The sequence below is a fragment of the Pygoscelis adeliae genome, unplaced genomic scaffold (genome assembly GCF_000699105.1).
Source record: "Pygoscelis adeliae isolate BGI_AS28 unplaced genomic scaffold, ASM69910v1 Scaffold149, whole genome shotgun sequence".
NCBI lineage: Eukaryota > Metazoa > Chordata > Aves > Sphenisciformes > Spheniscidae > Pygoscelis > Pygoscelis adeliae.
This window is the reverse complement of record NW_008825494.1, coordinates 2,010,746-2,025,953: the sequence shown is the minus strand read 5'-3', so window position 1 is coordinate 2,025,953 and position 15,208 is coordinate 2,010,746. Positions and strand designations below refer to the sequence as shown.

Genomic DNA, 15,208 nt, shown 5'->3' with positions numbered 1-15,208 from the left:
GAGTGTATCTCAGCTCTCCTGCTGCAAGAAGCTCTCCCCAAGCACCTTCATAGCTGTGTTGGAAGGCTCTTAAGAGTATTTGTTTTCTACAAGTTATCCAGCTAGTAATTAACTCATTTTACAGAGACTTCATGTGTTCTTAATGATATGAAATGACTTTTTTCTTTACCTTTGTTGATAACCACTTGGAGAGTTTCACCTGAACTCTTCTCTTGTTGACTAGCACCTATGTTATTCTAGGGAAAAAAAAAAGTGGTTGCAATTTGTCTGGTCTTTTCCTTTTGGTGTATTTGTGTCTTTTATTCTGCACTCTGTTTGGTTCTGTTCTGTAGTTGTGAGCAGTGTTGTACAAGAAGATTCTGACTACTAGAAATGTGAAAGCCCTGTGAAGATCAGAGGAGAACACTGTGCAAATAACTTGTTTTCACTGTCATCAGCTGCAAGCTTTGAAATGGAAATAAACCTGTGTTTTCTGATATATACAGGGATGAGCACTAGCATCTGTTGCTTAGCATGTTGACTGAACAGCTGAGTCTGTGCTATTTGGATGAAAGTTGGTCATTAAAATTGAGATATCTTGAATAAAGTAGTAGAACAAAGCTTCAATGCTTTTGTTTCCCTAGACCTGACAGAAGAGGAGGAGAGAAAGGAAGAAAGTTGCAAACTTGACGACTTGCACAAAAAGCGGAGTCTTCTTGCAGCATATTGCAAGTTAATAGTGTATAATGTGGTAGAGATGACTGCGGCTGCTGAGATCTATAAGTATTATGTGAAGGTAATGTTTTAGATAAGGTTGCTTTGCCTATCAGTGCATTTTAGTTTTTGAAAGTGACTCCAGTGTTTGTGGAAGATGTGGCGTCAATAGTCTTATGGCTCAGAATCCTTGTGTAATCACAAAAGGTCTATAAAATCAAGCAAGAGTGGGACAAATCTCTCCTCTGCTCTGCAGACAAAGTAACTGAAAATTGAGTAGAGGGTATGTCTGTCTGAACATCTGCTCCTCAGCTTCTCCAGAGAGGCTATTGCAGAGAAGCAATTTATGGCTGCGAGAGCGTTTTAACTATAGATTCTCACATTGAAGTGGTCAACTTACTTCATACAGCTCACACAGTCCCTGTGCAGATGGCCTAGGTTTCACATGGGTCCATGTGCTTAGACAACTGGTAGAGCTTCAGCCACTCTGAAGTGGATTTCAGGAGGGCCAAGAGCAGCACAGAGCAGACAGTTGCTTTGAGTCAACTAACAGGAATTTGGAAATACCTGAATATGGATCTTGTTCTTTACTTCATTGGGCCCAAGGCAAGCATTGGTTAAATACAGAAAACTCTCTATTTCTCTCCTAAGGAGGCTTTGTTCTTTTGTTATAATAAATACTTAACATTTAATCCTCACATTACTCTTAAAGGAGCATACCATTGCTTTACATATGAAATAATATAAAAAGTCCAGTTTTCATCTTTTAGCTTGGGTGTTCTGATATTGGGAGTGTTTTATGAACTTCTTGTGTGACATGAACACAGTCATGTGTTTTGTGTACTCCCAGTGCTAAAGAAGGGGAATGATAATTCTCATTTGTTTTGTTGCTGTTAATAGACCTACAATGATTTTGGAGACATAATTAAAGAAACGTTAAGCAGGACGAGGCACAATAACAAAATTCAGAGTGCTAAGACACTGATTCTCTGTCTGCAGCAGGTAAGGTTAAGATTAAAGCAAGAGGCTAGGGGCTCTTATGACAGCTGTATTCATATTGGAGTCTTTTACCTACCTTGCCATAATTACTCAAGTTCATTAAAAAACCTAGTAGAAGAAATCATTTCCTTGCCTGTACTTTTTACATGTATGTTGTTTTTGCATGTCATAATTAAAACGTCTTTCAAATCATTACATCTGTTTTAAAATTTGTTTTTGTGCATGGTTTTTTTTTGTCTTTTTAATCTTCAAATCCATAGTGTGTTAGGACTGATGTGAGATTATGGAGTGTTTCTTGGGACATGTCTCTTGGTAGGTGTCTCTTAACCTTAACAAAAGTTAAGGATATTATTCTGTGTTTTACGGACTGCCTCAATTCCTACTGAATTTGAGGAACCACAAATGTGTCTGTGGCTGGCCAGCTCTAATCCCCAGTATTTTCAGGATTTTTTTCTGTAAGAAAGTGGGGTGCAGCTCTTCTGAAGGGTCTCAGTTGCTGCAGCTTGCAGCTGCTGACTGATGAGGCCAGTTAGCTATTTTAGCAGCTGCTTGTGCTGGCTCTGCCCATGACCAGAGCTGCTTCTAGCTTGGAGTCGTGCTGTAAACCTCAGAGCAGGCTCCTCCCAGGGAGTGCTGATACATGAGCTTTGCTTATTTCACACGCATTGCCAAGAGCTTAGATCTGTGAACTAGCCCCTGAAATCTGAGCTTAGATGAGGCTAAGCAGCATTTGGCTACATATATTCTGCTGACATAGTCAGTGTTTAGGTATCACATAGACAACAGGCCCTTTTTGGCCTTTGCTTGACCTTGAAAGTTAACAGGTTGAAGAGAACATGCTACCTCCATGTTCTGTTGGGAAAAAACCCCAAAACATAGTTAATTGGACTCGAGACGTGCTTTTGACCCAGTCTCACTCTCAGAAATTGGACTATGCTGCTGCCGAACTTGCTGCTTTGTATCTGCATTCTGATATTCTGAAAGCCTCTCAGGCAAATTAGGCCTCTGGGGTTTGATTCAGAAGTCCCAACAGGAGATGGGGTCAGTGGAGCCATCATCTTCAGGAATTGGTTCTCTGTTTATGCACATCATTTTTTATTTTTACTTTTTAATTTGTGCCTGTCTGTTAAGCACAACAGCGTCCTTTGCGTCAGTTCTTTGTTGTTGTTCCAGTCATGTGCTCCTGAAGCACATGACTTACCTGTTCTTTTGTAAAGCTTCTGTCTGTGTAAGCTAACTGCTGCTTGCTGTGCATCTCTGTGTCCTCCTGGTGCTTTGTTTGCCTGTAGGATTACATATCGTTGCTTATCTGAGACTTCTTTTGCAGCTGTTTCAGACACATGCAGAAAGCCAAGACAGCAGTAATGGTGTGGACTTCTCCTCTGCTTCCTTCACAAATATGAAAGAACTTGCTCGTCGCTTTTCACTAACATTTGGCTGGGACCAAGTGAAATCTAGAGAATCTGTAGCCATGATACACAAGTATGTGTCACGTAACATCACTTTGTCCGTGGTCATTGCTTTTGTTAGTTGTCTGTTTTACTACTCTGTTTTTGTTTTTGTTTTGTTTTTTTTCTTCTAATAGGGAAGGGATTGAATTTGCTTTTCAAGGAGCTACTGGAGTAGATGGAAAATGCTTACCTCCTAACCTGAGCTTTCTGTTAATCATCAGTGAATTTTCCAACAAGCTGCTAAAGCCAGACAAAAGACTAGTGTAAGTTAAGTTCTTGTACACTGTCATACACAGTTTGTGTTTTGTGTATCCCTGTACATGGGACACTTGACCTTCAGTGTTGTAGAAGTTGCTCAAGGGCTTTTCAGAGAACCTTTGAAATCAGTCCACCCCTGAGGCTGTTAGTTTGAGAGACACTTGTTGAATTTTGTAGTAGTAGTTATGTCAGATTGTATGTGCAGTACACATTCTAGATCTTCTTTAGACATAGTTATGGCCACATATGGCAATTCTTCTAAAGGAATGACAGTGTTAATTTGGTGGAAGAGATCTGCAACTTGACTGGCTAGTGGATGCTTTTCTGAACAGAAAAGTAAAGCAGAGAAGACTGAGGAAGAGATACTGCCCGGATCATTATTTTGTGATGATCTAATTCCACAGCTTCAGCATGCAATTACGTGAGTTCTATGGAATATATTTGGAATAGAAATATATATGACACTATTCATAATGTGGATATTTAAATTCACAAATTTACTATTTACAGGGGACTATGCCCTGATCCAATTGGGCCTGTTTTACAGTGGTTTAAATATTTACATTTAATAATAGAAGAATGACAGCCTTATTTTGGCATCACGGGGCATTATGCATCTGAACAGAGAGATGTGTGATTATGTCTCTTATTCCCTTCTTCACCTGCCTCAACTCCAGTCATTTTTGAGAAGGAAGTAATGCTCTTCCTTCTATTTGACCTTTGTCATTACTTCCCTAGTCAGTGCTGCTTATTTTGGATCTGGATCTCTGCACTTCAGTCTTCTATTTACAGATACTGTAAAAACGATTGCAAAATATATAACAAGTATTTCCATTTTCCTGAGAGTGTATTTGGAAACATGGGAATGTAAGATGGAACATTAAGACACATCTGCCTTTTTGAATTTCTGAGCAAAACACTCCATACACACCTGACAAGAAAAGTTCCACTTTGGAGAGGCAGTCAGCAGAAATGGAAAAAAACCCCAGCCGTCACATCTTGCTGAGCCCTGTGTAAAATGTTTGCTCCTGTGTCACTTTGTCTTAAATTGGAGGTTAACTTCCATGGAGCTCATCAACCGGTTTTTATATAACAAGGGTCAACAGTGGGAAAATGTCTACTTTCCTGTTACTTTACATGACAAACACAATTTATTAACGATTGCCAGCTACCCAGACAATGTATTTTAAAAAATGAATTCAAACCCAAAATGCAAAATACAGAAGAAAAATATTTGACATATACTGATTACAACCCCTGGTAAATCTAAAGTGGATAATCTATGGGTAGTGATAACTTCCCTTTGTAATCTTGCATTTTTCTCGGGGAGAATCTTTAAGATCTACTACTAGAAGTGATTTTCATAGAACCATAGAATCACAGAATGGTTTGGGTTGGAAGGGACCTTAAAGATCACGTAGTTCCAACCCCCCTGCCGTGGGCAGGGACACCTTCCACTAGATCAGGTTGCTCAAAGCCCCATCCAGCCTGGCCTTGAACGCTTCCAGGGATGGGGCATCCACAACTTCCCTGGGCAACTTGTTCCAGTGCCTCACCACCCTCACAGTAAAGAATTTCTTCCTAATATCTAACTTAAATCTACCCTCTTTCAGTTTGAAACCGTTACCCCTCGTCCTATCACTACGCTCCCTGATAGAGTCCCTCCCCATCTTTCCTGTAGGCCCCCTTTAAGTCCTGGAAGGCCGCAGTAAGGTCTCGCCGGAGCCTTCCCTTCTCCAGGCTGAACAACCCCAGCTCTCTCAGCCTGCCCTCATAGGGGAGGTGCTCCAGCCCCTGTTTTGTACAGTTTCTGTACAACTCTGTCCACGTTGTCTGGATTTTAAAGAGCTGTTATCGTCTGTGTGGTGACACTTGTGCAATAAGTAGATTTCTGTTAATCCATCCTTGAAAAACCTTGTCATTTCATTTACCTCCAAGGAGTAATTTTTAATTAAACAAGAGGAAAATATTTCATCATTGGTGTGGGCAGATTTAAAGCTAAATCCTGATAATTTTTTTCCTAGGGCTATATTTAACTTCTTGACCAGAGGGGATATATTCCAGAAGTATATTCCTGAATGTATTGGATACATTCATGTAGGTTTATTCGTTGAAAACTTCTGTGGGAAATACAGAACCTAGCAGGGAATGGTCTTTGACTTCAGTTCTTAGTGCTTTGGACCTTCCCACTGCTGCTGGGAACAAATGGGAAACAATGTAATTCACAAGGGGGGAAATTGCAGTTTTATCCACAACTACATTCAGACTATGTTTCTAGAGTAACAGTTTCTATTCTGGGAGGCCTAAAATGCCTTGCAGAGGCTGGAGATTGTATTTCCTCTTAGAAATATTTAGGTTTAGCTCCATCATAAATTACTGGATGGAATGTTTTAGGTCAACATGAACTTTTAGAAATAAACATCTGGTTATTTTCATTTTTATTATTAATCATAGGATTGATGTCCAGGTCTGTATGTTAACATATGTGAACGTACCTGTAACAGATGAGATACAGAATATGGGCATTTGTTAGAAAGGAGTATATTTCAACACCATCAAAGTATTTGGATTTTAACCTCCTCCCCTTTAATTGCCCAGGCTGTAGCAGTAAAATATCTGACTTGTCAATTGCTCTGTGCCACAAAATGCACACAAGAAATGAATTATTGAATAACAAGCTGCATGAAGGGCCTGATTCCTGAATCAGTAGGAGTCTTTCCATTGACATTGATAGCAGTTGGATTAGACCCTAAAACAGTAGTTACAATACGTGCTTGTTTGAAACCAACAAATTCCATTACCAGGGTTTCTCGATGCCTGGGGCCCCCAGAGTCCAGGACTCTAATTGTTTCGGAGTTGGTGCTTAACCCTAACCTCCTCCCAGCACTGGTTTTCTTGTTTTGCAAAGTGAATGAAATGTCTGATATTTTCCAGGCCACACTTCTAATCAAAGAAAGAATAATATACTGTACAGGCTGGCATTGAAACTGTCATTTCTGGTATTTGCTAAGGTGGGGTCTGTTTTAACGACACTGGGCTTGATTTTAAAGTGATGAGCTGTAGCTGAAATGTAGGGAATATCCAGTTTCTAATCCCGAGTCAGACTTTGGTTTTCTTTTCTTATTGTTACAAAGTAGGAACGGGTCAGAAAGACTTTGTCAGAAATGTGCTGTTTTTCAAAAAGAATGTTTGAAGGAGACCTCTCTGCTCCAGAAAAGGTGATAGCTTCACCTGGGATTCAGGGAGGCCCTGTGTCAAGTCTCTGGATTGAATCAGGCAGAACAGGGATTTGAACCAATGTTTCTCACATCCTCTGTGTTGTCGTAATTGCAGAGCCGTTAACTGCTTCTTGCAGACACTTGAAATTTTGTTGGGAACCTGGGAGAATTGGATTGAGTTTGAGATGATATTATAGGAAAGTGGTTTTGTTGGTTGATCTTTTTTATAATTCCAACAAAACAAGCACTCATGGCGTAAATACCCCATTTCCTGACCTGCTGTACTGTTGAATCACAAGGAGCATCTCTCGCCTGGGATCTCCTTTGCATTGCAGTCCATGAGGCAGAAAAGGGCCACCAGGACAAGGGGTGCATCCTTGCAGAGTTCTGCTCCGTTCAGACTGCTCCTGGCAGCAGCAATTGGCAGTGACTTTACCTGCTCAGGAAATTCTTTCTAGAGACTGATGTAATTCTGTAATTCGTGGGAATCAAGTGTTGTTTGTAATGCTGAAATTCAAACACTCTTCTAGCTTTGAAGACATTTACATTTTAAATATTCAGGTATTTCAGAGACGTCCAATGTTTCTGAGGAAAGGGATGCCCTTTCTTTTTCTTCGACAGTTCGGTCTGCACCTTTGGAGAGTAAAGGGAAAATGCCTTTCTAGCAATAGCTTCCCTAGACATTGAGGGGAACGATACTGAGTTTTCTTATGCTTGTTTTTGGTTTTCTCTAGGTATGCTTACTTACAGAGGTACATAGCAGAACCACTGCCTTGCAAAGGAGACGAATGGCAGCCGTTGATTTGGTACAGAAACTCTTTACTGGCAAGTGAAGACGAGGAGAGCTCTGTCCTCGGCAGTTCAGGAGAGTGGTCCCCCGTGGGCACATCTAAGATGTCTTCTTTTAAAAGGAAATTGTCTAATGGTATGAAAACTTCCCTGTTCTGGATGGGCTGTCTTTGTTTTGTCCCAGCAAAAATGCACTTCATGCTTTGCATTAGCAGTACCACAGTGTGTTGGACGTTCCAGTTTGAACTGTGGCTTTTGCCTTCAGCTTTGTTGTTGTTAAAGGCCTCTTCATCAGGCAATAGCAGGAAGGTTGGTCTGGAGACTCTGTGAGCCAAATTCAGATAATCTTGAATTCTGCTCTGTACTGAGCTCTGGCATTTGTCTGTGCCATTGAGACTTGGTTCATTGCTTTCAATTGTTAAGTTAAGGGCGTTGTTGCTTTAGGCTCTCTAGGTACTTGAGGCAGGAGAGGTATTTCCAGAAGTTGATTCAGATCTTCAGCCCAGATGATCTGGGCCAAATCATCTTCTGGGGTCTTTCTCTCTGTTTAATTTCTAGGGAGCCTGTAAGATTATACTCCTAACTTGAAGTGTGATAATTAGGTGGGCTGCATCGAGGCTTTAGCAGCTCTCACGGACTTCCAATCCGTAATGAGGTATTCCCTGAATGGATATGGTGGGACTTAATTAAATGTAGTAAAGCCATGATGAAAACAATTGCCAGTAAAAATGCTAAGTGCTATGGACATGTGCAGTTGTATGTGGAGGAAAGGGAACTTTTCCAGAGCGTACTTTAGTTTCTCTCTCATCCTTTCTCAGAAACTTTCTTTTCAGTGACCTGCCTTCAGAAAGCTTGTTCCTTTGTGTCCCAAAGGCCCTCCTTTCTTGAGGGTTATGTAGACTCAGCAGTACTGATAGCACTTATGGACCAGGGCCAAGATCTTAAATCTAGATTGCAAAAATGACCAGTGGGCAAATTAAATTGAATTTCTTTTATGTGACTTTTAGCTGGCTCCTTCAATAAATTAATGATTTGCTCCAAATCTCTCTTGGAGCTTGGCCCCGTTGCTTCACTGCTGTGGGGAACATGTTGGAAATGTCCATCTCAAGACCTATGAGGGTGAGGCTGAAGAACGAGTATGTTCACTGTCTGTTACAGGGTCTTTGCCTGAAACCAGCCAGACTGAAGCAGCAAGCAAAGCTCCAGACCTGCAGTGTGCTTCCCAGCTTGCCTCTGCAGCAGGGAGAAGCAGAAAGAGGCTAAAATCTCGAGAGATGCACTTGCAGGAACATTTGCCGTTCCTTTGTCCAGGAGGGCTGCGGAGAAGATACTGGTGAGAGTTTTGTGTCTTACAAGCTCCTTCACTTGTCCTGGTATTGACAGTCGGGGTCTCTCTATCCACCTCTGCTTCCATTTTTCGTAGTACTTCCATGGGCACAGGGTGTGTGCCCCTCCTGTCTTTCTTATGGGCTGTGTCCCAAGGGCAGGTTGTGTTTTTGTTTCCTCAGTCCGATATCTACATTTGCTGCTTTAGCCTGATTGTCCCCCACTGTCACAGCGCTTCTGTGCCTTCTTGGACTAGTATCGAGTGTGCAGAGAAAAAGACAAGGAAGGAGGAGGAAGGTTCCCTGTCCCACTTCTCCTCTCTGTGGTCCTGATTAGAGGGCTGTGGTGTTGGTTACCCCCTGGCTGTTTGCTGCAGCCGGATGATGAGTGTTTTCGGCATCTCTGGAAATGAAAGAGGATTCTTGTCTCTGCAGATCTGCTATAAGCTATTGTGTAACTGGTGACTGTCTTTTAGAGAGGTGCATGTCTGCGTGCAGCATGCACACGTGCCTGAGTGAAACCCCACAGAATTTGGATGTGAGAGAGGTATTGCAGAAATAGGGAGTCTGGAGTCTACTTTTGAGCTCTGTAAAGCACTCAGAGTGCTCAATTGGGATGTTTTCCTTTAAGACAGTTCATTTATTGAGGTGTTAGGCATCACTTCCCATATGGGTAGGTTAAAAGATGAAACACAAATCCCAGAAAGATGCATACTTTTCCAGGTTTTGGGACACTTGTTGAGTGGACCTGGTGAATGCAAGTAAAACAGAACAAAAATTTGTTAAACATGAAGGTAGCCCCTGTTTAAATGAATGTTTTATTTCTGAACTGCTTTATTGGCAATTCCTCAGAGCATAACCTCTTTCATACCTGGGAAATACTGGGCCAGAAACTCTGGGCTACCTTACATGGATGTCTCAGCAGCAGATCTTAGTATGTGAACTACTCTGCCTTAAGCACACTTGTGCAATGTGCAACCTCTGTTACAAAGTTTCTCAAGACTTAGCTTTGTTTTGTTCCAGCAAAGATGAGATTAAGACAGAAGGTGTCTCAGAGGAGGGTCAAGCAGAAGACACAATTGAAGATGTCGATGTTGACGTGGTTGGTGCAGACCAGGTAATTCCGGCTCGGGTTTTCCAGCTCTGAGGACAGCTGTAGTTGAGGTGGGTGAATGTGAGTTCAGGGTCTCATGAGTACCCATCTAGCAGCAAAGGGGCTGCTCTTTTGTGGCCCCTTTCAGGCTGAGAAAAGGGGTTCTCCCTTCTTCCCTCTCCAGCTGCAGCTGTAGTCTCCTTCTTCAGCTTGAGCCGCATTTTTAAGGCAATTCTTTTTGTAGCGTCTAGACATCTTCAGTACATTGAACACCAGCTAGGATGCATTAAGAGGAGGATCCGGTTTCCTTTTTTTCCCATGCTGTGAAGCTCCTTGATTAAGAGCCATTTGCTGCAGTTGCTTCATGTTACTGACACATTGCGGAGATGGCACTGCTGCATGGCCTGCAGGGAATGTCTACTTCAAAAATGGTGCTTGCATTGTGCTCTTTAGATCGAAAGACTCGGAATGTGTCTGATCACTGGTCAGCCCAGGGCTCTCGCTGGAGCATCCCTTGTTTCTTGCCCTTTTCCAGTCAAGGCTGTTGGGGAGATTAAATTGTCCCCAAACCAGCTGGGGATTTGAAGGGAAGCATGCAAACATTTGTGAGCTTGGAGTGGCAGCCAGCGTAGCCTGGGGGTTGTCTTGTGGGCACCGATTGCCTTTGGGATCAGATAATAGTTTGGCAAAACTGCAGCTGTCTGTCTGGGTCTCGGCTCAGCCCTGGAATGGATACTTGCAGCAGGGAAGGACTTTTAGTCCTTCGGGACAGTGGAGTGCAAGGACTCCAATAGCCTGTTGTACACCAGAGGTCTTGCAACAGCGACTGTACTGAAAGGGGAAAGGAAAAAATAAAAAAGAGGCCATAAGGTTTCCTGGGCTGCAGCCTTTCACATCCCTCCCGTCCTCTAAGGGTTTGCTGTGTCAGCCATTGCAAGGGGCTGAGCGGTTCCTTCAGGCTTTTCTCCTGTATTTCCCCTGCTCTCTGAAATTCTAATAGAATGTAAACCCAGGGTTTGGCAGACAGTTTTTTTTGCAGTGATTTAGGCAACCCCTTGATTTCCAGTGGCTCTGGTTATCTGGGATCTAAGCCACATTCGAAGACCTTGTCTGATTTTTGACTTATATGAGTTTTTTCTGTAAAGTTGAACAAATGGTTTCTTTTCGCATTTGAGTGGTGGGATTTTTTGGGTTTTTTCAAAGAGGACTAGAGGAAAAAGGGACTTCTACCTTTTCTTCCAGTTGTATGCTTTTCAAAATGTAGACTGTTTGCTTGGACCATATGCTTGGAGCAGCTCCTATTGAAGATAGATAATAAAAGGACTTAAATCTGTGGACCAAGATCGAAGCCATACAGAAAATGCACTACTTATCTAGTATGTGGCCTTTCCCTGTAGTGCCTTTTCTGGGCTCCCTGTGGTATAGAAACGCTTCTTTCCTTTTGTGGAAGCTAAATATAGTGCTTTCCAAGAGCCAGCTATGGCCAAGCTGCTAAATGGTTAGAGGCTACGCTTTTATTCTGATTCCTTATGTGCTCTTGTATGATGTTTTCTTGATAGTATGAGACTGACTTAATTTTTTTTTCTTCTGGTATAGGACAGTTAAGAAGCTGAGAGGATAAATGGAAGTGAAGAACACGCTACCATTTTTTTCTGCAAATTGTTTAACTGAAAACGGGGTTGTGATGGCATCAAGGAAGGCAGCAGGAGATACCGATCAAGTCAAATCCCTGCCTGTAGGCATCCACCCAGAACCAGTTACTAGCACCGTGGTTGATTTCTCCACATTGCTGTTTGTGGTGTTACTGATTTGGCTGTTGCACTGCTAAGGCTGTGGGCGTTACGAACATCAAACTGCATCCTGGTCCTTGATGCTGCCTTGGAACAATTCCCAACCTAAGGATTGGAAGCAGGGCATTGACAAATATTGAGTCAAAGACTCTGTAAACTAGGTGAGACAAGCTTGCTCAGATCAGCGGGGGGGCAGCGTTCTGCTGGATGTATTCTTTACCATTTGAGATAACCAGGATGGATATCTACTTGTTTCCTTGTACCTGACCCCGGGGCAAAAGGAGCCTGGCCCAGCTGTGAACGCTGTGACCTGCTGGGTGATGGCAGGGGGCTTGGCAGCGCCACTTCCTGCCTGTAAGATGGAAAACCTGGATCAAATCGTCTGAAACCATTTCTAAATTCCAGTGCTCACAGAGGTGTGGTTAGTCATCTGTGGGGCTCAGGACACGTTCCCAGGAGACTTGCATCAAGGCTTCTAAGTAACAAAGAACGGAACAGTGGACCAGTTGACTGAGTATTTTCCTCTGGAAGAAACCCTTCATGCACAGTGATCATGTGGTAATTACTTGGAAAATATAAAGCCTGAAAAGACAATGTAAATAGACTGTAAATACGGCCCTTCAAAATAAGTTTTTCCATTAAGAATTTGGAAATGTTCTTCACTCAAGAGTGTTTCAGAGGCAGTAGGCTGGGGTGTGCTGGCTGCTTTTGCTGACCCTTTGTCACTGCTCCATGGAATTGTACACTGCATTAATGCTATCAATCGATCATCAGCTTTATTTTTTTTATATACTTTTTTTTTATGGTAACTGTGTAAAATAAACTACGTAACCATTGCTATCCATTAGCACTGAAAGTGCAAGTGCTATTCCCACACTAAGTCTGGAGTAAGAAGAGCAGCAGTGCTACTTGGCTTTGTAGTTTGCCCTGTTATTAAACAGACTGAGAAGTGAGCTCCCATGAACACAAAAGTGAAAGCCATGAGTGTCTCCCAGGCCGTAGTAAAGCCATTATGTTTCATTTTGCGTAGTTATGTATGCAAGGGGAAAGCCAGCACTCCACAAGATAATGCCAGTTCTCACCCAGATCAACTTGTTCTCAGTTCCCCTGTGACTTGCGCCCCCCCCCCCCAATACCTGGACTGTGATAGTGATGTTTCCCTCATCTATCTAGATTTGTGGCTCTAGGCCTAACATTTACCAGGTAGGCAGAATACAGCTGGACTTGGACTAAGAAAACAGTTATCCCTGGGACCACATCAAACATGCAGATGCTTTAATTCTTGTAACAAAGGACTAGGGCTGGGAATTATCCTTCTGGGGGAAGGTACAGTAATCTCTATCATTCCTGTATTGCAAGAAAAGCTACTTCCACAGTAACACTGTGATTTGCTCTACTGGAGCTGTGCAAATCCTTCAGGAAAAAAAAGGGACTGGCTTATCAAAAGTATAATAGGGAACAGGATTTAAGAGGCCCTTCCTTAAACACAAAGTGGCAACAACAGCTACAGGTGCTGCGGAGGAGATCTACCCTGCACCATAGCTCCGTTTAAGGGAGAAATGTCACTGTGTGATGAGAAAGTCCTTGGCTGTACGTGCCCATTTACAAGCCCCTTTTTTAAGAAGGGGGCTTCCAGCCGAAAGGTTTCAGGTAGGGAAAAGTCACTATCCCTTGAACAGCAATAGAAGTTCAGGGTCATCTTGTAGAAAGCCAGTTGGTCATCCTTTCCCAGATGCTTAACATAAATCCTCTGTGATCTTTACTGTTTAAAAATCCCAGACCATGGGCAAGTAGTGAGAGGTATCTGACCAACACGAGAGAAATTTGACATTGATGAGTTTCCATTAAAATTGGCATAATCAACCCTGATTTTATTTTTAAAAATCCTGAGTGGTATTAAAATGACTTGAGTTTGCCTTGTCAAAGGTTCACTAACAGATGAGTTTCATTGCCTAAGATCCAGAGGATGTAAGTCTCTACGTGAGATGGTGTGATGGGTTGAGTGGAACAGATTTTTCTGAGCCACTTCCAGCTGTTCAGCAACACTGTCTTTTGGATGAAGAAAAACCTGCTTCACGCTTGATTGCTTTGCATATGCAGCTTGGTGTAATTATCCAACCAGACTGCATACTTGGAAAACCCATCGTATCTTAAATGGTTCTTTAACAGTAGGAAGTTAATTGTATGCAGTATATAACATAATTGGAACTGTTAAATTCCATGTATGAAAATCTTTATTTGAAAATGCAAACATGATTTTTAAACATTTTAACAGATCTACACTGCAACCAAAAAATAACTTACATCTTTTTGTACATTTTTTTTTTCCAACAAAATCTGTTTAACAGCAAGAGTGAGGCAACAATTTCAAGCTGCTGTGACACCGATGAATATCCATGGAATGTGTCAATAGCAAACAACTGAAGGGGGGACAGACAAAAGCACTGAATGCCCACAACAAATTAGTGCACATCACTGATCAAGTACCATTTATACAAAGGCTTTTAAAAAAATTGGTTCCTTCTACATGAATTAACACACTCATTTTGGATCAAGTTATGAACACTAAAACAGACTTCATTATTAAATATCTTTTTATAATGAACATCAATGAAAAGACTGAAGTTTAAAAGGGCAAGCAAAATTAAAAGTTGGGGCAAACAAGGACTACATGGAGAAGAGAAGCAACTTGTCTCAGGCGTTCGCTTTCCTTGTGCACTAATACGCTCAGCTTGTCGAGTGAGACCCTATTTGTAAGTGAGAGCCGAATCATGCACTCACGGTCACGTCTCTTCCTTGCCGAGGCATAAAAACCCTAGGACTGTCTATGAGCATATAAGCATCGCCGGCCAGGTATAAATTGTCTCCTTACCTCCCCCACCAGGACAGGAGCACCTGTTCACATACGGGATGGAGATGGTCAGTGCACCACGCATCAACTTAGAGAGAATTACACAGTTCTCTTAAAAACGGTAGATTACTTTTCGCCAAAGTCAAATATTGTTATTCTTCCAAAAAGGAATTATGCAACATCTGTCAATAAATACTTTCATCTATTTTACAAACTATAGACTATTGAATAAATACAAAAAGTTTCATCATTCCATACAAATGCGCTTCTTTTATTTAAAAGGTAGTGTAGTGATTAAATAACGTTTAGCACAAAACGAAGCTGACTTCCTGGAAACAAAACCCACTGAAACGTATAGGTGTGTAGCAGACCTGCTGCAGACTGTCCCTTCTCTTCTGCAAGTGTCAACCAGAAGTAACCACTACTCAAAGTCTTCTTCATAGTCATATTCATCCAAGTCCACATCAGCCAGATGGGAAGGCATTTCAAAAAATGGTCTTTTTTCCATTTGATACTTCAGGACGTTGGCCTTCTGATGGTCTACAGGGTTCAGTTCTGCTTCATACCTAGGAGCAGGCAAAAAAAGAAGAGGAGAGAGTCTCGCTATGTTGGGAAGTGCCCAAAGGTTTGAACACTAACAAGGCGCCTGCAGGAAGATCATTATTTCCAGCATTTTATATTTACAGGCAAGAAACATGTAACCAGAAGCAGCACTAGGTTTCTGTAATAATTACCTAAATT

General features: G+C 42.0%; 2 protein-coding genes across 3 annotated transcripts in view; one reads left to right on the top strand and one right to left on the bottom strand.

The window, feature by feature from the left end:
• The window catches only part of LOC103923036 (cohesin subunit SA-2-like), a 59,902-nt gene extending 48,401 nt beyond the window's left edge, over positions 1 to 11,501 (top strand). Inside the window, exons 25-32 of the mRNA XM_009331284.1 lie at positions 624 to 775; positions 1,594 to 1,695; positions 3,020 to 3,174; positions 3,278 to 3,406; positions 7,354 to 7,544; positions 8,567 to 8,741; positions 9,757 to 9,850; positions 11,423 to 11,501. Coding sequence (XP_009329559.1) covers positions 624 to 775; positions 1,594 to 1,695; positions 3,020 to 3,174; positions 3,278 to 3,406; positions 7,354 to 7,544; positions 8,567 to 8,741; positions 9,757 to 9,850; positions 11,423 to 11,431 — 1,007 coding nt within the window. The 3' untranslated portion in view covers positions 11,432 to 11,501. The remainder of the gene's footprint in view (positions 1 to 623; positions 776 to 1,593; positions 1,696 to 3,019; positions 3,175 to 3,277; positions 3,407 to 7,353; positions 7,545 to 8,566; positions 8,742 to 9,756; positions 9,851 to 11,422) is intronic.
• Positions 11,502 to 13,835: 2,334 nt separating this feature from the next.
• The window catches only part of PPP2R3B (protein phosphatase 2, regulatory subunit B'', beta), a 34,279-nt gene continuing 32,906 nt past the window's right edge, over positions 13,836 to 15,208 (bottom strand). For both annotated transcript variants that reach the window (XM_009331281.1, XM_009331280.1), the window contains one exon: positions 13,836 to 15,033. In XM_009331281.1, coding sequence (XP_009329556.1) covers positions 14,889 to 15,033 — 145 coding nt within the window. In that variant the 3' untranslated portion in view covers positions 13,836 to 14,888. The remainder of the gene's footprint in view (positions 15,034 to 15,208) is intronic.